The sequence below is a fragment of the Uranotaenia lowii genome, chromosome 3, assembly GCF_029784155.1.
Source record: "Uranotaenia lowii strain MFRU-FL chromosome 3, ASM2978415v1, whole genome shotgun sequence".
Taxonomy (NCBI): Eukaryota; Metazoa; Arthropoda; class Insecta; order Diptera; family Culicidae; genus Uranotaenia; species Uranotaenia lowii.
In genome coordinates this window covers 10,020,467-10,043,687 of record NC_073693.1, presented here as the reverse complement: position 1 = coordinate 10,043,687, position 23,221 = coordinate 10,020,467, and the positions used below count along the sequence as shown (strand labels likewise).

The window sequence follows — 23,221 nt, the reverse complement described above, 5'->3', positions numbered from 1 at the left end:
TTTTGAAATCTAATGCCAGGTTTTTATATAAAATTGCCCGGCTAAGTGCTGAAAAAATTCTGGCAACCTTAGATATTACCATTCGTATATTTATCTGATAAGATGGCAATTGAATCAATATCAATGAAATTGGAGAACGGTTGCCATTGACCGAGTGAATTTTAGGAATTATGAGAATCAAGTTTTGTCTTGCGACGGAAAACTGTGAAAACAAAAATAATGAAACATGATTGTTAAATTCATATGTTGATTGGTTTTTCCTAAAAACTGAACGAGAACCCAAAAGGTCACAAACATTCATCACAGAGTATACAAACAAAACTGTCCTTCGGCATTTTAAAAACAATTTTTTAAGTTTTTTTTGGTACTGTTTATTTCCGTGTATATCAAGTTACATTTAAACTAAGTTAAATATATGCGTTTCCCAACATCTCACTCAAATATATTTTGTATTCTAAAGGAAGTCGAGAACTTTTAATGCTATATAATTTACTACGGCGAATTTGCAGCCATTCCGTGCACCCATGCTGAAATATCATTAAAATTATTCAGTTTCATAACTTATGTCTTCAAATATGAATAAATGAATACAGAATTGATAACTATTTTACTCATACTAATTTAGTATAAAAGATATTTATAACCTAAAATTACTCAAATTCGAAGTGCATCTAACATATCTTTCACAAAATTTGAAGAAATTTTGACAGGCAGTTTGATTATAGTTGAGCAACAAAACAGACGAATAAAATTGGGAGTCAAGTGCTTGAATCGCCACACAGCGATCTATCCGAGAACTTTTTCCACAAATCTCCATGAATACGATTCGAAAATCAATTATTTTATAACGAATGACACCCTTCTGTCCACCATAAATCAACAAGGGATCATTGTTTTGAATGAAGATTACGAATAAAACTAATAGAAAGCGAAAAAAATATATCTTGTTTGAGTTATACTTTATACGGTTGTGAATTTTACCAGTCATTTTGACTGGTCACGGTCCGAGTGTCCATGGTGAAATTTATTTCGCTTACAAAAAGAGTTAGAGAAATAAAAAATACACAGATTTGTAGTGATTCAAAATTTATGAAAAGTCGTATTTTCTGCGAATTTTTAAAACGAAAAGTTTTCCAAAGATATTCAACAAATAAAGTGTCAAACCAGTCATCTTGACTGGTGCGGTCTTTCTAGTGTTAAATGACTAAAATGACAAAAATCTTAAAAAATTACAAAGAAAAAAAACCTAAATGACAAAAATGGCAAAATTGACAATAAAGGCAATTAGAACAAAAATGTCAAAAAAACAAAAATGATTAAAATGACAAAAATGGCAAAAATTGACAAAAAAAGCAAAATATACAAAATGAACTAAAACGACAATAATGACAAAAATGACATAACTTAATTATGTCATTTTTGATAAAAATGATGAATTCATAAATTCATTCTTGTCATTTATGTCAGTAATGTTTATTTTGTAGTTTCAGAAATTTTATCAATTTTGTTTTTTTTTTTTTTGTTTGGTTTGTCAACTTAGTGGTCAACTTTGTCACTTTTACCAATATTTTCCCAAATTTTGTCAATTTGGTAATTTTAAAAAAAAAATTGCCTTTTGGTATTTTGATAGTTTTTTTTCTTTTTTCATTTTAGTCAAATTTTGTAATTTGGTCATTTTTGTCAACTTTTTCATTTTAATAATTTTTTTAATTTTTTTTCATTTTTGTGATTTTTGTCATTTTGGCCTTTCTTGTAATTTTTTGTAATTTGCCATTTTTGTAATTTTTATTATTTTTATCATTTTATTTTCTTTTATGTATTTTTTTGTTTATTTTTGTCATTTTTTCATTTTTGCTTAATTTGTCAATTTTCAATGTAGTAAATTTGGTCAAATTGGTATATTTTATCATTTTTGAGTTTTTTTGTCAATTTATTTATTTTGTCACTCTTGTTATTTTTTACTGGTTGGTCAATTTGTTTTCTATTAATTTAGTAAATTTCGTCAAATTTGTCATTTTTTGCGATTTTTTCAGATTTGAGAATACTCGATTCAAGATGCCAGAAGAATCTTCGACGTTTTGTTATTAAGAAAAAGGTAAACAAAAAGGTAAAAATTTTCGATGAATTTAAATTTTATTTTACGATGGCTTTTTCTTGCCAAGATCTCTTAAAAAGTATGTTGAATCACTTTTGAAGTGTTCTTCAGAAATTCCAAAAATTATTAGAAAAATATCAATTATTGCTAAGCGTTACATTAGGTTCCCAAAACTGGTGTTTTTTTCATTGAAAACACGCCTATTTACTGTTAACCAAAACAACTAATTTGAAGGATTTGTCTGGAATCAATGGAGCTTTTGAGCTGTTTATTTTACTGGAAAATGATTTAAAATTATTTAGTTTTATTCTAATGCTGTACATTCCACATACAATACAAATTGATCGTGTGCAAGTTGAAAAAACAACGTTTACCTACTAAAGTCCAGGAAACATACATACATAATTTCATATTTTTCTAAAACGACGAAAACTAAACCAATTGGTCGTTATCCGACACCTTATTCGTACCTATCGGAAGAAGAATGCGAGGGAGCGCTATTTTTCACATAGCCATCAATTTGTTGCCAGCGACAATATTTTCCAGTCTCTCATTGGTCAATATCACTCAATTCACATCTGATTTTAAGCCATTTGGATGCACTGCTAGTTGCAGAGAGAACATGACGATGATTTTCTCACTTGAAGTCCGGGTGGGAGCAAAATCATTTCAAGATTTACAAACATGGCGAACTTTTTATCATATCCGATTTAAACTGACTTTAGACGCCATTTTATACAATCTTTTCACTATCGTTTATGGTGTTGCGATTCGCAACACTATTATAAACGACTTAAGTTATCATTTTTTATATGATTTCATGTTTGCTGGGTACAATCGCTATCGAAGTAAATGATTTGAGAATCAAGTCCCTATGATTGACTCATTCAACTTCGGGGTTGTACCCCTTGATGCAATCCAATTCATTTTATTATGAAATGAGGCTCAAGCACCAAATTTTTTAAGCTGAACTGGAATTAAAACCGAATGAAAATAAAAGGCTCATCAAAATAGCAATTTTGACAACTATTGGTTTTTCCAATTTTGTCAATATTTGTCATTTTATCGAAGGCTTCCCCTCGTTTACTAACGGGAAATGGTACAGCAATAAAGCGAGCTCATCGCCTATCGTGCCTATGACGTCATGAAAAAATGACGTCATAATTTTGATCATCTTGATTAGTGATTGCTGGATATTGCTAGCAAATCAAATGGACACGTTTTTTGAAGTGATCGTTATTTAATATTTACTATTAAACATTTCTTCATCAGAACAACCCCAAAAAAATGTGATTCAAACAATATGCAAGTCAATAAACCATATAGCTGCCCAATTTCTTCAACTTTACCCTCGTGCCTCAACTGAAAATGGGTGCAACTTTGCAACAACATTCTCGGAATTGCGTGCTCCCCCCACCGGGCACAAACTTGTCACAATTGCAACAAGCCCCCCCTAGACAGGTGACAACATTTTGCCGGTAACATTGCTGCAGCATTCTGTTTCCACCAGAAGGTAGTCGAAAGAATCGGTGTTGAAGCTCAGCCGACAAAAATATTCCAAACACGTGGGAAATCCAATTCCGCTTACGTTTTGCATTTCCGGACGGTGTGTAACGTGTGCCGTTTCCAGTTTCCGGTTTCGCTTAAGCTGTCTTCCAAGTTGAATCAACATTTGTGAATGCGTGGGTGTGTGTGCTTGGTGTAAGTAAGCAAGCCAGCAACATGGTAAACGAATCCGTTTTAAATGGCTCTGTTAGGCTTACAGTCAGTCGGAGGTGCTTAGGTGAATGAAGCGATTTGATGGCAGGAAAAGGAGGGTTACGTAAGACGCAGTGGAGACCCCGAAAAGGTAGGATAAACTGGAACCGTTTGTATGTAATCCTAGGAGGTTCCGTTTCCAGTAGTTTTGACGTACGAGGCGAGAAGTTCTCTGGTTTATGTTTCCGGTTTTCTGGAGCAAAACAAGGGTCGGTCGACACGCACAACCCTCACGGGGTGTTGAATGGTAGTAAATCTGGAGGCCATCCGTTCCAACAAACGTGTTTCGCCTTAGCCTTTCATGATCCTCCTTCTAACAGAGAATATGATTTGCAGCGACATATTTCGACCCGGAACCTCGACTGGGAGTCGTCCTAGGTCGGAAGTGTTGATTCAATAAAGCCATTGTCCGAGTAGTTGAGTCATAGACAGGGTAAACACTCTCGGATTCCAACGTCTCAATGAAAACAGGAAGCTTTGTTTGCTACTGAATTTCTTTAGTCTCTTTAATAAATTATCAGATCATATTATCGAGGAATGGAGTAATTTTTTAAATATATTTTGAACATAACCATGATATATCGTACAATTTTCTTTCGATTTTCTACTTTCACGCAGCTTTATCTTTCCCAGCATACCAATTTGACGGGGAAATTTGTACCGCACACCATTCTCAGTAAAAAAAACCTTCTACCGCCCCATTGATGATGATGGTGCGTAATACATTTTTCCCAACGGTCAGATTGTGCTCTGCTGTTATTATACCTCGGCGATTTTTTCCACCTCCGTCCTGCTAACATCCGACTGATGTATGGCATCATGAAAGTTCCTGGGGTGGGTGTGTAGGTGGGCGGTCGCCAATCGCTCTTATGGTTCTATTTCCTCCATCCCAAATGTGAAGTCCCATCCGCATCGTCGTCGCCGACAGCGCAGTGATGTGAAATATGCCCGTACATTACGGGGACAGCTTAAAAGCATCTAAACAGCCATTAATCAGTTTTGGTTCGGCCAGAGAAGGCCACTCGGTTTCGGTTACACTCACTAGGAAGGTATTGGGAAAATGCGGGAGTCAAGTGATGGTGCCAGTGTGGTGGCCACTTGCAACTCACGCGTCATCATCAAAGCGCCACACTTCCGGAGACTCGAACGGCGAAAGTTGCAAAGTTGGAAAATGGGCCCTCCTTTGATCGAAAACGATAGAAATCGTGTGGAAAAAAATACGTTTTCTCGGTTTTCCTGACCGGATGACGGTTCGATATTTTCCTACTCAAAATCGAAAAAGGTTCCTCTCACTTCAGAAAACAGATTGATGCTTTTTTGTAGAAGGGTTATATTTTTTTTCCGTGGAAATTACCACTTCCGCTGATGGGAGTTCTAGGTCTACCATTTCAAATAGTAACCAGTTTGATCTGAAAACTGAGAGCCTATTTCCTTACTAAAATTGTTTCTGAAAACCAACATGCTCAAAAAGCCGTTGATTTTGTGTTACTCTGGCGGTTGATTTTGCGGAGGAAAATAGCCCTAATAGCTAATGGTCCTTCAATTGGTTTTATAAGAGCAAAAAGAGATATTCGAAATTTTAAAATATCTCTTGAGTGACATTATTTCAAAAAGGATAGACTCATGATTGGTATTCACGTGAGTTTTAAGTTTTTTGGAATAAGGTTGGAAAAAATATGAATTTCTTCTTTTGTCACCCCCTCCCCCCCCCCCCCCCTTCGAAATTTCCAAAAAGACCGAAGGAGGAAATAAATGAATATTGAAGTTTCGAAAAAACAATCTAATATCCGAAAGATTACAAGACAAAAAAAGACAAAAATGACAAAATGACAGGAATGACCAAAATGATAAACATGACAAATAGGACAAAAAAGACAAAAATGACAAACATGACAAAAATGACAAAAATTACAAAAGTTACAAAAATTACAAAAATGACAAACATGACAAAAATGATAAAATTGACAAAATGATAAAAATGACAAAAATGACAAAAATGACAAAAATGACAAAAATGACAATGACAAAAATGACAAAAATGACAAAAATGACAAAAATGACAAAAATGACAAAAATGACAAAAATGACAAAAATGACAAAAATGACAAAAATGACAAAAATGACAAAAATGACAAAAATGACAAAAATGACAAAAATGACAAAAATGACAAAAATGACAAAAATGACAAAAATGACAAAATGACATAAATGACATAAATGACATAAATGACATAAATGACATAAATGACATAAATGACATAAATGACATAAATGACATAAATGACATAAATGACATAAATGACATAAATGACATAAATGACATTAATGACATAAATGACATAAATGACAAAAATTACAAAAATTACAAAAAATACAAACATGACAAAAATGATAGAAATGAAAAAATGACAAAAATTACAAAAATGACTAGAATGATAAAAATGACAAAATTGGCAACAGTGATAAAAATGACAAAAATGATAAAAATAACTAAACTGAATAAAATGACAAAAATGATAAAATTGACAAAATGATAAAAATGACAAATATGACAAAAATGACAAAAAATTACAAAAATGACGAAAATGCAAAAAATGACGAAAATGACATAAACGGCCAGAATGATTAAATTGACAAAAACATCAAAAATTACAAAAATGACAAAAAAACGACAAAAATGACAAAAAATGACAAAATGGAAAAATGACAAAAATGACAAAAATGACAAAAATGACAAAAATGACAAAAATGACAAAAATGACAAAAATGACAAAAATGACAAAAATGACAAAAATGACAAAAATGACAAAAATGACAAAAATGACAAAAATGACAAAAATGATAAAAATGACAAAAATGACAAAAAATGACAAAAATGACAAATATGACAAAAATAATAAAAATGACAAAAAAGATAAAAATGACAAAAATGACAAAAATGATAAAAATGACAAAAATTAACTAAATTGACAAAAAAACAAAAATGACAAAAATGGCCAAAATTGCCAAAATGACAAAAATATCAAAAGTAACAAAAATGACCAGAAATCACTAAAACTAACAAAATTGACAAAAAATACAAAAATGACCAAAATAACCAAAATTACCAAAATGACAAAAATGACTATTATGACAAAAATGACAAAAATGACAAAAATAACAAAAATGACTAAATTGACTGAAATGACAAAAGATAATAATGGCAATAATGGCAAAAATGACCAAAATAACAGAAAATGACCAAAATTACCGAAATTACAGAAATGTCAAAAATGACAGCCATGACAAAAGTGGCAAAACGGCAATATCGATAAAAATGACAAAAATTACTAAAATGACTCCTTTAAGACTAAAATGATTTAATGACTGAAATGACAAAAAGGCAAAAATGAATAAAAATGACAGCAATGCCAAAAATGACGGAAATGGCAAAAATGGTAAAATCGACAAAACATTTAAAAAATATCAAAAATGACAAAAGTGACAAAAAATGACAAATATGACTTAGTTAAATGACCAAAATGATGAAAACGACCAATATGACCAAAATGACCAATATAAACAAAATGACCAAAATTACCAAAATGACAAAAACGCCAAATTGACAAAATTGCCATAAAAGACAAAATTGACCAAAATGACAAAAAATCCAAAAATGACAAAATTGAAAAAAAAAAATACAAAAAATGACAAAAATTACAAAAATGAAAAATATAACAAAAACGAACTCCCTTGGCAAATTTTTCATGAGATGCTTTTACAAGCTACGAAATATATTGTTTTTTTTTGTTTTTTTTTAAATTTGTTATTCGAATTGGAGTTAACAATGTAACCTGTTGAAATTCGACGTGGTTAATTGCCGTTTGTTTTTTATGATTAGTAGAATGGTTCTCATCCTGTAAAAAGTTTAACAGCCTCTAGACTGTTGACTGTATCTGTCATATATTTTCAATTTAAGATCCTCACTTCCAAACATTCCGACGAAATCAGTGAGACCCTCCGAAACAAATATCACGAACAACTGAAGCAAATGAGCTCCCATCTTTATAATCAGATAGCTGATTATACCTTTCCGGTAAATTATCTAGCCTAGGTCAACCAAGCCTTTTCCTCTTTGTAAGCCTACATTTATTCAGTAGTAAAAAAATGACCCATCAACCCAATCAGCCATTCATCCTAGCTACTTCCACTTATTGGTTGGTTTTGGTTTGGGTTTGGTCAAACAATCTATCTCATTCTCAAGCCTACACGACGACCCCCACTCACTTATTTCGCAAAATGACTGCTGCTTCATCAGCTGGGAATCCCTTTTTCCGGTAAATTGATACAAACATTGCCTGGGTCAGATTTATTGCCTAGGCTGGGCTAGGTCCGTTCACCTGCCTATGTTAAATTCTTCCGATAAAGAAAATAAAACGTTTTGCTTCTGTTTCCGGATCCAATTACTTTCCGTTTTAGTTGGAATCGTTTCGATTTCAGGTCCTAAACTAAAATGCCTTCTATTTTCATAGACCTGATTGGAATCAACTTAAATCTAGGATTAGTCTTGAATTGTTACTGTCCAGCAAAGGAATGTTTGTTTGATCTGGTAAAGTTTAGAATCACATCTCTAAAAGGATGCTTATCTCCACAATGAAAAGGCAACAGTTACTCGCCGCCCACAATAAAATTTTATCCCTTCGGAAGAAGTAGGTAGGAAAGATTATGGCGTCATTCAAGTTTTATTCCCGCCGCTTAAGCCTTGAACCGGGTTGTGAAGTGAATTTCAATTAAGCAATGAACCAGCCTAAATTACCGGTATGAATTCGAATAGCTCAGCTTACTTCGGAGTAGCGTTTAATAGTGTAGGTCCTTGTGTCCAAGGATCAGATACCCATAACGATGCTTCCATAGTTGCCTAGAAATACTAGAGAGGACATTAAGGGTCCTTGTTTTGATTCAGCAAAAGACAACAGTTGGGCAATGGTATCGGGTAGAAATTGGACTCAAACACTTGTGGTTTTTCCACCTACCTTTTACTCTCCATCCAAAAAAGTATGTATGGAAAGAGTTTTGTCATCACAGGAAAAAGCCACACAATCAACAGACGACGAGTTGGTTAGAGTGAAGTTCTTCTGCCAACATAATCTCGAGTGGGAGTCGGCAGGGGCTTTTCTGAACTTTTAAAACACTAGGAATGTGGGTTTATTAGCATTTTCCTCTGAATGAAAAATTAACATTAAGGAAACAATTTTGATCATTCGAAACGCTTCCTTCAACTTCTTTTTAATATGCTCATTGGGGCTTTCAGAATTCTGGTCTTTGGCACGCCTCTGCCCTGTTTGGAGAACTACTCGTCCAAACGTTGTTCGGGGTCATAATCAGGAGTATACTTTTCGATGTTTCGGTTGTTGCAATAACCGGATGTCCCCGGCTCGCAGCTCGTTCAACCACAATCATGTTTATAGCCTATGTGTTGAATGTGTTTGGTCCTGGCCCTAGCTCCGGAATGACCGGAATGATACCACACAAATGTGGAAAGATCACATTCGGAATGTTGCGCCTATTGGTGGTGGCCGTCCATTTGCTACGTGACTCTCTACGATAAAACAGGTTGCCTTCGTCCTGTATGTTTCGTTATCTTTCCACATAACACAAAAACTCCCAGATGGAACGTTTCTAGGGTTCTACCTTTCCGCCTCAAGGATTATAGGCGGTGGAAAGCAAATAATTCGCCGGCTCGTTTTCTGTATCTTTATTGCTGGACATTAGCAGCAATCTTCTGCTGCGACAAACCCAAAATGTCGAAAGCAAAAAGTAAAGCCCCCGGACCAAACTAATGACTCTTTTATTTTCTCTACTCTCTTTTCCATTCACCAACAGCACATGGTCCAGGGGATGGGACCGTTCCCGGGAGCTACCGGATATCCACCACAAGCGACCCAGGCCGGGCTCACGGCCGCCGACAGTCTCTCGGTTCAGCAGATGGTCAAAGGTGGTGGCGGGGGCGTTGCCGGCGGAGGTGGAGGACTCGCTTCGGCCCTCGGTGTTTCAGATCATCCGCTTAGCAGCCTGAAACAACACCAGGAACACCAACATCAGCAGCAGCAACAACAGATGAGCCACCACCAGCAGCAACAACAGCAAGCGGCCGCAGCTGCCGTGGCCGCCGCTCAACTCGCCAGCTCACAGTCACTCAGAAATGTAAGATGTTTTTTCTCTTTTTTTATACCTCTCATAGAAATCAAAATTATTTTCTTAATTCGAGTTCTGACAAATTTACTGATCAACTGACAATCGGACTGACAAACCTGACAACTGACTGCCTGACTGACCAACTGACTGAATAACTGGCTGACAGACTGACTAACTGACTGCATGACTGAATTACTTGACGACAGATTTGACGACCTACTTGACGACTGAATTGAAGACTGACTTAATGTTGGATTTTACGTCTGACTTGACGTCTGATTTGAAAATTTACTCAGCGACTGACTTAACGTCTGATTTGAAGTTTGATTTGACGTCTGATTTGACATCTGACTTGATGTCTGATTTGAAGTCTTTCTTGATGACTTGCTGGCAGACTAGACGACATACTAGACGACTGAACTGACTGCTTATTTGACAATCGACTTGACGAGTAACTGGACGTCTGATTTAGCGCTGACTTCTGACTTTCTGACTAATTTGACGATATATTTGACGAATGACTTGACGATTAACTCGACGACTGACTAAACGACGGTCTTGACGTATTACTGAACGTCTGACTTGACGATTGACTATCCGTCTGACTATCCGTCTGCCTTGACGTCTGACTTGACGTCTGACTTGACGCCTGACTTGACGCCTGACTTGACGCCTGACTTGACGCCTGACTTGACGTCTGACTTGACGTCTGACTTAACGTCTGACTTGATGTCTGATTCGTCGTCTAACTTGCCGTCTGACTTGCCGTCTGAATTGCCGTCTGACTTGACGTCTGACTTGCCGTCTGACTTGATGTCTGATTCGCCGTCTAACTTGCCGTCTGACTTGCCGTCTGAATTGCCGTCTGACTTGCCGGGTGACATGACGTCTGACTTGCCGTCTGACTTGCCGTCTGACTTGCCGTCTGACTTGCCGTCTGACTTACCGTCTGACTTGTCGTCTGGCTTGCCGTCTAACTTGCCGTCTGACTTGCCGTCTGACTTGCCGTCTGACTTGCCGTCTGACTTGCCGTCTGACTTGCAGTCTGACTTTCCATCTGACTTGCCGTCTGACTTGTCGTCTGACTTGTAGTCTGAATTGCCGTCTGACGTGCCGTCTGATTTGCCGCCTGACGTGCCGTCTGACTTGCCGTCTGACTTGCCGTCTGACTTGGCGACTGACTTGGCGACTGACTTGGCGACTGACTTGACTGACTTGACTGACTTGACTGACTTGACTGACTTGACTGACTTGTCTGACTTGACTGACTTGTCTGACTTGACTGACTTGACTGACTTGACTGACTTGACTGACTTGACTGACTTGACTGACTTGACTGACTTGACTGACTTGACTGACTTGACTGACTTGACTGACTTGACTGTCTTGACTGATTGACTGACTTGACTGACTTGACTGACTTGACTTGACTGACTTGACTGACTTGACTGACTTGACTGACTTGACTGACTTGACTGACTTGACTGACTTGACTGACTTGACTGACTTGACTGACTTGACTGACTTGACTGACTTGACTGACTTGACTGACTTGACTGACTTGACTGACTTGACTGACTTGACTGACTTGACTGACTTGACTGACTTGACTGTCTTGACTGATTGACTGACTTGACTGACTTGACTGACTTGACTTGACTGACTTGACTGACTTGACTGACTTGACTGACTTGACTGACTTGACTGACTTGACTGACTTGACTGACTTGACTGACTTGACTGACTTGACTGACTTGACTGACTTGACTGACTTGACTGACTTGACTGACTTGACTGACTTGACTGACTTGACTTGACTGACTTGACTGACTTGACTGACTTGACTGACTTGACTGACTTGACTGACTTGACTGACTTGACTGACTTGACTGACTTGACTGACTTGACTGACTTGACTGACTTGACTGACTTGACTGACTTGACTGACTTGACTGACTTGACTGACTTGACTGACTTGACTGACTTGACTGACTTGACTGACTTGACTGACTTGACTGACTTGACTGACTTGACTGACTTGACTGACTTGACTGACTTGACTGACTTGACTGACTTGACTGACTTGACTGACTTGACTGACTTGACTGACTTGACTGACTTGACTGACTTGACTGACTTGACTGACTTGACTGACTTGACTGACTTGACTGACTTGACTGACTTGACTGACTTGACTGACTTGACTGACTTGACTGACTTGACTGACTTGACTGACTTGACTGACTTGACTGACTTGACTGACTTGACTGACTTGACTGACTTGACTGACTTAACTGACTTGACTGACTTGACTGACTTGACTGACTTGACTGTCTTGACTGATTGACTGACTTGACTGACTTGACTGACTTGACTTGACTGACTTGACTGACTTGACTGACTTGACTGACTTGACTGACTTGACTGACTTGACTGACTTGACTGACTTGACTGACTTGACTGACTTGACTGACTTGACTGACTTGACTGACTTGACTGACTTGACTGACTTGACTGACTTGACTGACTTGACTGACTTGACTGACTTGACTGACTTGACTGACTTGACTGACTTGACTGACTTGACTGACTTGACTGACTTGACTGACTTGACTGACTTGACTGACTTGACTGACTTGACTGACTTGACTGACTTGACTGACTTGACTGACTTGACTGACTTGACTGACTTGACTGACTTGACTGACTTGACTGACTTGACTGACTTGACTGACTTGACTGACTTGACTGACTTGACTGACTTGACTGACTTGACTGTCTTGACTGATTGACTGACTTGACTGTCTTGACTGATTGACTGACTTGACTGACTTGACTGACTTGACTTGACTGACTTGACTGACTTGACTGACTTGACTGACTTGACTGACTTGACTGACTTGACTGACTTGACTGACTTGACTGACTTGACTGACTTGACTGACTTGACTGACTTGACTGACTTGACTGACTTGACTGACTTGACTGACTTGACTGACTTGACTGACTTGACTGTCTTGACTGATTGACTGACTTGACTGACTTGACTGACTTGACTTGACTGACTTGACTGACTTGACTGACTTGATTGACTTGACTGACTTGACTGACTTGACTGACTTGACTGACTTGACTGACTTGACTGACTTGACTGACTTGACTGACTTGACTGTCTTGACTGATTGACTGACTTGACTGACTTGACTGACTTGACTTGACTGACTTGACTGACTTGACTGACTTGACTGACTTGACTGACTTGACTGACTTGACTGACTTGACTGACTTGACTGACTTGACTGACTTGACTGACTTGACTGACTTGTCTGACTTGACTGACTTGACTGACTTGACTGACTTGACTGACTTGACTGACTTGACTGACTTGACTGACTTGACTGACTTGACTGACTTGACTGTCTTGACTGATTGACTGACTTGACTGACTTGACTGACTTGACTTGACTGACTTGACTGACTTGACTGACTTGACTGACTTGACTGACTTGACTGACTTGACTGACTTGACTGACTTGACTGACTTGACTGACTTGACTGACTTGACTGACTTGACTGACTTGACTGACTTGACTGACTTGACTGACTTGACTGACTTGACTGACTTGACTGTCTTGACTGATTGACTGACTTGACTGACTTGACTGACTTGACTTGACTGACTTGACTGACTTGACTGACTTGACTGACTTGACTGACTTGACTGACTTGACTGACTTGACTGACTTGACTGACTTGACTGACTTGACTGACTTGACTGACTTGACTGACTTGACTGACTTGACTGACTTGACTGACTTGACTGACTTGACTGACTTGACTGACTTGACTGACTTGACTGACTTGACTGACTTGACTGACTTGACTGACTTGACTGACTTGACTGACTTGACTGACTTGACTGACTTGACTGACTTGACTGACTTGACTGACTTGACTGACTTGACTGACTTGACTGACTTGACTGACTTGACTGACTTGACTGACTTGACTGACTTGACTGACTTGACTGACTTGACTGACTTGACTGACTTGACTGACTTGACTGACTTGACTGACTTGACTGACTTGACTGACTTGACTGACTTGACTGACTTGACTGACTTGACTGACTTGACTGACTTGACTGACTTGACTGACTTGACTGACTTGACTGACTTGACTGACTTGACTGACTTGACTGACTTGATTGACTTGACTGACTTGACTGACTTGACTGACTTGACTGACTTGACTGACTTGACTGACTTGACTGACTTGACTGACTTGACTGACTTGACTGACTTGACTGACTTGACTGACTTGACTGACTTGACTGACTTGACTGACTTGACTGACTTGACTGACTTGACTGACTTGACTGTCTTGACTGATTGACTGACTTGACTGACTTGACTGACTTGACTTGACTGACTTGACTGACTTGACTGACTTGACTGACTTGACTGACTTGACTGACTTGACTGACTTGACTGACTTGACTGACTTGACTGACTTGACTGACTTGACTGACTTGACTGACTTGACTGACTTGACTGACTTGACTGACTTGACTGACTTGACTGACTTGACTGACTTGACTGACTTGACTGACTTGACTGACTTGACTGACTTGACTGACTTGACTGACTTGACTGACTTGACTGACTTGACTGACTTGACTGACTTGACTGACTTGACTGTCTTGACTGACTTGACTGACTTGACTGACTTGACTGACTTGACTTGACTGACTTGACTGACTTGACTGACTTGACTGACTTGACTGACTTGACTGACTTGACTGACTTGACTGACTTGACTGACTTGACTGACTTGACTGACTTGACTGACTTGACTGACTTGACTGACTTGACTGACTTGACTGACTTGACTGACTTGACTGACTTGACTGACTTGACTGACTTGACTGACTTGACTGTCTTGACTGACTTGACTGACTTGACTTGACTGACTTGACTGACTTGACTGACTTGACTGACTTGACTGACTTGACTGACTTGACTGACTTGACTGACTTGACTGACTTGACTGACTTGACTGTCTTGACTGATTGACTGACTTGACTGACTTGACTGACTTGACTTGACTGACTTGACTGACTTGACTGACTTGACTGACTTGACTGACTTGACTGACTTGACTGACTTGACTGACTTGACTGACTTGACTGACTTGACTGACTTGACTGACTTGTCTGACTTGACTGACTTGACTGACTTGACTGACTTGACTGACTTGACTGACTTGACTGACTTGACTGATTTGACTGTCTTGACTGATTGACTGACTTGACTGACTTGACTGACTTGACTTGACTGACTTGACTGACTTGACTGACTTGACTGACTTGACTGACTTGACTGACTTGACTGACTTGACTGACTTGACTGACTTGACTGACTTGACTGACTTGACTGACTTGACTGACTTGACTGACTTGACTGACTTGACTGACTTGACTGACTTGACTGACTTGACTGACTTGACTGACTTGACTGACTTGACTGACTTGGCTGACTTGACTGACTTGACTGACTTGACTGACTTGACTGACTTGACTGACTTGACCGACTTGACTGACTTGACTGACTTGACTGACTTGACTGACTTGACTGACTTGACTGACTTGACTGACTTGACTGACTTGACTGACTTGACTGACTTGACTGACTTGACTGACTTGACTGACTTGACTGACTTGACTGACTTGACTGACTTGACTGACTTGACTGACTTGACTGACTTGACTGACTTGACTGACTTGACTGACTTGACTGACTTGACTGACTTGACTGACTTGACTGACTTGACTGACTTGACTGACTTGACTGACTTGACTGACTTGACTGACTTGACTGACTTGACTGACTGATTTTTGTAATTAAAACAGTAACATTAATTTTTAATCCTCAATTTTTTCCCTCTTTCAGACTGTCAGCCAGTACAGCTCCCCATCAGTATTAGGGGCGCCGCCGCCCACATCGCTGGCCGCGGTCGTCTCCTCGTTGCCGCCATCGTCGCTGCAAACCGGCCTGCCCCCGCCGCCGCTGGTGGTAGCGGCCAGCAGCAGCAACAGCTCCGTCGGCGCCACCGGTTCCAGCAGCCCGATTAGCAGCGGCGGCTACACAACGGCCGGCGGCGGAACGTCGCCCTCTATTTGCTCCTCCTCGGCTGGGGCCAGTGCCATCACCGCCGGAAGCGGCGGAGCGTCGTCGTCGTCTATCGAACAACAGACTGTTAGTATTGTGAGTAGTTTTGATTTTTCTTTTATTAGCTTTAAAAAATTAGATAGCTTAGCAAAGCTTTCGATTCAATAAGATGTAACTGTCGTCGAAGTCTGAGCTTTACTATGTCAGTTTTTAAAACTCAAAAACAGACACCTTAAATTTTTAACAGATTATGAAAACGGTACAGCTTCAATTTCAGTTTCGATTCAGCCAATTTACTTTAAATCGTAGAGCAACTTTCCAGTTAATCTATCAAACTATTTTCAGCTGAGGTAAGCTTTTTCCAAAGACTTTTCTTTTCCCGTTGTGGAAGTTCAAGTTGATTTTAAGCTCTTGAGAGAATGGGGCGAAGCTTGTTTGACCTAGCTAGATACTATCCTGTGAAAATAGAGCCGCATTAGTAGAACAAAATGGGAAGGATAAACCACAATGTAAGCTGAAAGAATAGAAAGCAGTCTTTTTGGGTGCTTGAGAGAGATTATATCTTTAAATGGCTAACGATGGGTTCCAATATGAAGGAAACTGCTCTTCAATGAAGGTTGAAGTTATAATCTTCATCTTGAAAATTCTTAAGGCTAAACTGCACAGTTTTTTTTCTCAGAACTGTCCTGAGGGAGAGTCTAACAAAGTCTACATTCCTCGAATCGAAACAGCTGTCGCCTGTAGTCTATAAATTAGGTGCAAATTACTCTATCTCTGCTGACTAAACACCAGATTGACATTCTTCCACTGATCCAAAAACGAAATTCCCCAAGTCAAAACCAATCCAATTATCTTAGCTAATTAATCTCGATCGGTGTATTTTGGCCTGTGGCGCCTTCTTGACAATTGACGATAACATTCGAAAGACGTCCGATCCTTCCTCGAATCAAACGGACATCCTCGTCTCCCAAAGGAAAAAGAAGCATAACATACATCGAAAACTATTTGCCATGACAAGGCGGAAAAAATCGGGCCAACTTGGGAAATGGACCTATTTGTGGTCCATTATCTTTGACCAACATTTTCCCCCTCCACATCTTTTTCCTAGTTTCTGACAAGAAGCTGTTGTTGTGGTTCGAATTGTGTGGTCCAGAATCACTTCAAGAATCGGTAGCGCCTTAATGAAATTGATGGGTACCCATTTTCCGGAAAGTTACTAGGATGGTTTTCCCCCAAACCATTTGGCATCAGCAAACGATCAAATTTCTGTCAATCTTAGCGCCTAGTTCTAGACTATTTTATCTTCTACGAATGTAGTGGTTTGGTAAGAAAATTTCGGCCCCTCAGGCCAACAATATTGATGATGGTTTTCCTTACATTTTCTTACGTTTTGCGGTCGATTCGGAGTTTGTTGTTGGGATCCAATTAGGATGATTTTTCCACTGAACGACCTCGACCCAGTCCGGAGGATCGGAATCGGAAAGGCAAAAGTCTTTTGATTGAATGATTAGGTTCGGTCAGTTGATTGCATCGATCCGAAAAAGTGGAATCGACAGCGGAATCGTAAAAAAGGAAGGTTGTTTTCCCCGTTGGAAAGTGTAGCGATGTTTCGCGTTTTTTCTTCTTCTTCAACCGAACCCTCGAAGGAATTTTGTTATTGATGATCGAACTGGTTGTGGATTTCTCTACCCATTCCCATCGAAAGGTAGCCAAAACCCGTACCCCGAAAGCGCTTTTCTCCGAGAGTGTGTCATGTCATTGGCAATTGATTTTCGCTCGTTTGATTTTACGAAAAACCAAGAGTCGATGCAATTTTGCTGCACCAGAGGAGAAATGCAACGCAATGGTCCGTTAAGGATTGGACCGGACTAAGAAAAATCGGAAAACATGCTGACATTCCTTCCTTCCAACCGAATGGGCTCGGAAATCTCACATCCGGTTCCTCATACACTACTCACTCTGGGCTAGTAGTAGTAGGTTGGATTCATTTATCTTCCGCTTGTTACTGCCATGCCGGCAGAGCAGAGCAATGCCAAATGTGTCTGGCTAGCCATTGCATTGGGGAAATGCCATTTTTCTCCCAAATGACTTTGCTTTTGTGGACTCTGATCGATTGTGCAATGCTTGCTTGGCAAGAGTTTCTCCCTTTTTGGTTGGAATGCACAACTGTTCTGGAGAAGTACATTGCCAATTTTTTCGGGCCAAATGTGATGTGTCCGATCGTAGCAAATAATGGTCCTAATGTAGCCTCCATTTGACAGTTTATGAATATTTCAGTGTCATCATTTTTAATTTATCAACTAGGAACTTCTTTGTCTGGAATCGTTACTTCGAGAGAAAATTTCCAAAAGTCAAAGATTGTGTCTGAACTCCTTCGAAAGTTCTTAAGGGCTATCGCTTTCTCTATCTGTAAAAAACTTTAAAATATTCTTTATTTTGACATGTCACGTAGTACAATTCGCCGAAAATGCGAGAACAAGGTCCAACAAATTGAATATTTTTTGTACTGGACTTCGCCTTTGAAGGGAAATTCTCCGTTTCATTCTCAAACTCCTACCCCATTATCTGAATTAAACAATTTCTAATTGTGATTCCATCTGAACATTATTGGTCATTGGGTCTTAATCTGCGTACCTTGACTATTCAGAAGATCCTTCAGAAGACCCTTCAGAAGACCCTTCAAAAGACCTTTCAGAAGACCCTTCAGAAGACCCTTCAGAAGACCGACCCTTCAGAAGACCGACCCTTCAGAAGACCGACCCTTCAGAAGACCGACTCTTCAGAAGACCGACCCTTCAGAAGACCGACTCTTCAGAAGACCGACCCTTCAGAAGACCGACCCTTCAGAAGACCGACCCTTCAGAAGACCGACCCTTCAGAAGACCGACCCTTCAGAAGACCGACCCTTCAGAAGACCGACCCTTCAGAAGACCGACCCTTCAGAAGACCGACCCTTCAGAAGACCGACCCTTCAGAAGACCGACCCTTCAGAAGACCGACCCTTCAGAAGCCCGACCCTTCAGAAGACCGACCCTTCAGAAGACCGACCCCTCAGAAGACCGACCCTTTAGAAGACCGACCCTTCAGAAGACCAACCCTTTAGAAGACCGACCCTTCAGAAGACCGACCCTTCAGAAGACCGACCCTTCAGAAGACCGACCCTTCAGAAGACCGACCCTTCAGAAGACCGACCCTTCAGAAGACCGACCCTTCAGAAGACCGACCCTTCAGAAGACCGACCCTTCAGAAGACCGACCCTTCAGAAGACTGACCCTTCAGAAGACCGACCCTTCAGAAGACCGACCCTTCAATAGACCGACCCTTCAGAAGACCGACCCTTCAGAAGACCGACCCTTCAGAAGACCGACCCTTCAGAAGACCGACCCTTCAGAAGACCGACCCTTCAGAAGACCGATCCTTCAGAAGACCGACCCTTGAGAAGACCGACCCTTCAGAAGACCGACCCTTCAGTAGACCGATCCTTCAGAAGACCGACCCTTCAGAAGACCGACCCTTCAGAAGACCGACCCTTCAGAAGACCGACCCTTCAGAAGACCGACCCTTCAGAAGACCGACCCTTCAGAAGACCGACCCTTCAGAAGACCGACCCTTCAGAAGACCGACCCTTCAGAAGACCGACTCTTCAGAAGACCGACCCTTCAGAAGACCGACCCTTCAGTAGACCGACCCTTCAGTAGACCGACCCTTCAGAAGACCGACCCTTCAGAAGACCGACTCTTCAGAAGACCGATCCTTCAGAAGACCGACCCTTCAGAAGACCGACCCTTCAGAAGACCGACTCTTCAGAAGACCGACCCTTCAGAAGTCCGACCCTTCAGAAGACCGACCCTTCAGAAGACCGACCCTTCAGAAAACCCTCCAGAAGACCCTTCAAAAGACCGACTTTTCAGAAGACCGACCCTTCAAAAGACCGACCCTTCAGAAGACCGACCCTTCAGAAGACCGACCCTTCAAAGACCGACCCTTCAGAAGACCGACCCTTCAGAAGACCGACCCTTCAGAAGATCGACCCTTCAGAAAACCCTCCAGAAGACCCTTCAAAAGACCGACCTTTCAGAAGACCGACCCTTCAGAAGACCGACCCTTCAGAAGACCGACCCTTCAGAAGACCGATCCTTCAGAAGACCGACCCTTCAGAAGACCGACCCTTCAGAAGACCGACCCTTCAGAAGACCGACCCTTCAGAAGACCGACCCTTCAGAAGACCGACCCTTCAGAAGACCGATCCCTCAGAAGATCGACCCTTTAGAAGACCGACCCTTCAGAAGACCAACCCTTTAGAAGACCGACCCTTCAGAAGACCGACCCTTCAGAAGACCGACCCTTCAGAAGACCGACCATTCAGAAGACCGACCCTTCAGAAGACCGACCCTTCAGAAGACCGACCCTTCAGAAGACCGACCCTTCAGAAGACCGACCCTTCAGAAGACCGACCCTTCAGAAGACCGACCCTTCAGAAGACCGACCCTTCAGAAGACCGATCCTTCAGAAGACCGACCCTTCAGAAGACCTACCCTTCAGTAGACCGACTCTTCAGAAGACCGACCCTTCAGAAGACCGACCCTTCAGAAGACCGACCCTTCAGAAGACCGACCCTTCAGAAGACCGACCCTTCAGAAGACCGACCCTTCAGAAGACCGACTCTTCAGAAGACCGACCCTTCAGAAGACCGACCCTTCAGAAGACCGACCCTTCAGTAGACCGACCCTTCAGAAGACCGACCCTTCAGAAGACCGACCCTTCAGAAGACCGACCCTTCAGAAGACCGACCCTTCAGAAGACCGATCCTTCAGAAGACCGACCCTTCAGAAGACCGACCCTTCAGAAGACCGACTCTTCAGAAGACCGACCCTTCAGAAGTCCGACCCTTCAGAAGACCGACCCTTCAGAAAACCCTCCAGAAGACCCTTCAAAAGACCGACTTTTCAGAAGACCGACCCTTCAAAAGACCGACCCTTCAGAAGATCGACCCTTCAGAAAACCCTCCAGAAGACCCTTCAAAAGACCCTTCAAAAGACCGACCTTTCAGAAGACCGACCCTTCAGAAGACCGACCCTTCAGAAGACCGACCCTTCAGAAAACCCTCCAGAAGACCCTTCAAAAGACCGACTTTTCAGAAGACCGACCCTTCAAAAGACCGACCCTTCAGAAGACCGACCCTTCAAAGACCGACCCTTCAGAAGACCGACCCTTCAGAAGACCGACCCTTCAGAAGATCGACCCTTCAGAAAACCCTCCAGAAGACCCTTCAAAAGACCCTTCAAACGACCCACCTTTCAGAAGACCGACCCTTTAGAAGACCGACCCTTCAGAAGACCGACCCTTCAGAAGACCGATCCTTCAGAAAACCCTCCAGAAGACCCTTCAAAAGACCGACTTTGCAGAAGACCGACCCTTCAAAAGACCGACCCTGCAGAAGACCGACCCTTCAGAAGACCGACCCTTCAGAAGACCAACCCTTGCATCCTACGTTACACTTTTTACGTCTCGTTTCTCACTTCTCATGTCTTATGAGACTTTTCAATTTTCTGGTATCAGTTCTCATTTCGATGGTCTCACGGTCTCATGGTCTCTTATCTCAGGTCTCATGTTTCAGGTTTCATGTCTAAGGGCTCAGGTCTCAGGGTATAGGTTTTCTGTATCGATTTCCAGGTCTCAGGTTACATGTTTAATCGTATCAAGGTTTTCGAAAATCGACACCGTTTTTTACACGTTTTTTTCACGTGTTTTACACGGATTTAAGGAATTGAAGGAAAAAGAAATTTTTAAAACATCACTCTAAAGCATCTAAAAAATTCCACGTTCCAAGGTTAAAAAATCTTTCGTGTTATGCGTCAGACAAGTCAGTTGTAATAGATTATCTAAAGCAGTTAACATTTAACAAACCCCAAATTCATCATTTAATCGCAATCAAGCTATGCTTAGCGTTCAAACTCATTTAACGTTAATTCATTACACCTGTTCAACATCGAAAGCCAAGGCATTTAAGTTTAACTAGCTCGTGATGAAACACGATACCATAAATATGTTGAACAATTATTACAGGCCAAACATTTCCCGTTTCTCCGGAAATTCCTTTCCGTGTGCGGTTCTCATCGTGCGGGACGATAAGCAATCATCAACAGCCGCTGCCGCCAACGTTCTTCAACACAACCAAAAAACCCTCGTTGGAATGAATGAAAAAGGAGGAATGCAGGGAGGAAAATGGTGGCCACTAGTAGTAGAGGGACCCGTAATTTTCCGGGACAATTTACAATCTTACGGCGGGTTTTCCACCTCAGCTTTTGTCGATCAATGGTGACGCTGACGCCGTAACTCAATTTAGCGAAAAACAGAAATCTCCGGGCACCTTCATTTTTCATTCATGCCCTCGGCGGTACTCTCATTGTCGTTGAGACGATTTTTTTCCTTTTCTTTCTTTCAAGAATGCTCAATGTACAATGTTGAAAAAGTTCTTTCAAACTCCGGTTCTCGACAATACAAAACGGTGTGGGAGTAAATGAAAAAAAATCTACCCCTCATTCCAAAGAGAGAAAGAAAATGTCCTTCTTTTCTGGCTGAAATTACCTGAAGCTTCTTTGTGTCTAATATTTCTTTCGATCGAGAATGCTTCCGTTGAGAAGTAAAGAAGTGTCATGCTGGGAAACTGGGCAAATGATAGTCGTCGTCGTCCGTTCCGAATCGAAAATGGAAGCCTTCTGACCGTTTTCTACCTTTAGAAAGAAACGGTAATAATGAAGAGTGGCTAGCCAATCTTTGTATAGCTAGTAAGCGGAAAACCTTCCGGCCAAGTGGGTGGGCAATAGTAGCTGGACCATTTATTGTAATGCTACTGAGGAACCAGCAAAAGATGGAATCGTTTTGTTCCGTCATCGTGTTCGTATTCCATTGAGAATGATTTCCTTTGTTTCTCGGTAATGTTGATCCTGATTGATTGAAGTGATAGATGGAATAGTTGCAGTGCATTAATCTTGCCCGGAAGAGATATTGACACTGTTGCAAT

General features: G+C 40.9%; 1 protein-coding gene across 14 annotated transcripts in view; it reads left to right on the top strand.

Moving 5' to 3' along the window:
- Positions 1-23,221, top strand: part of LOC129757919 (sex determination protein fox-1-like) — a 680,148-nt gene that overhangs the window by 483,194 nt on the left and 173,733 nt on the right. For 12 of the 14 annotated variants that reach the window (XM_055755313.1, XM_055755317.1, XM_055755314.1 and 9 more), the window contains 2 exons: positions 9,716-10,036; positions 15,979-16,293. In XM_055755313.1, coding sequence (XP_055611288.1) covers positions 9,716-10,036; positions 15,979-16,293 — 636 coding nt within the window. The remainder of the gene's footprint in view (positions 1-9,715; positions 10,037-15,978; positions 16,294-23,221) is intronic. The other 2 variants (XM_055755318.1, XM_055755316.1) reach the window with 1 other exon arrangement.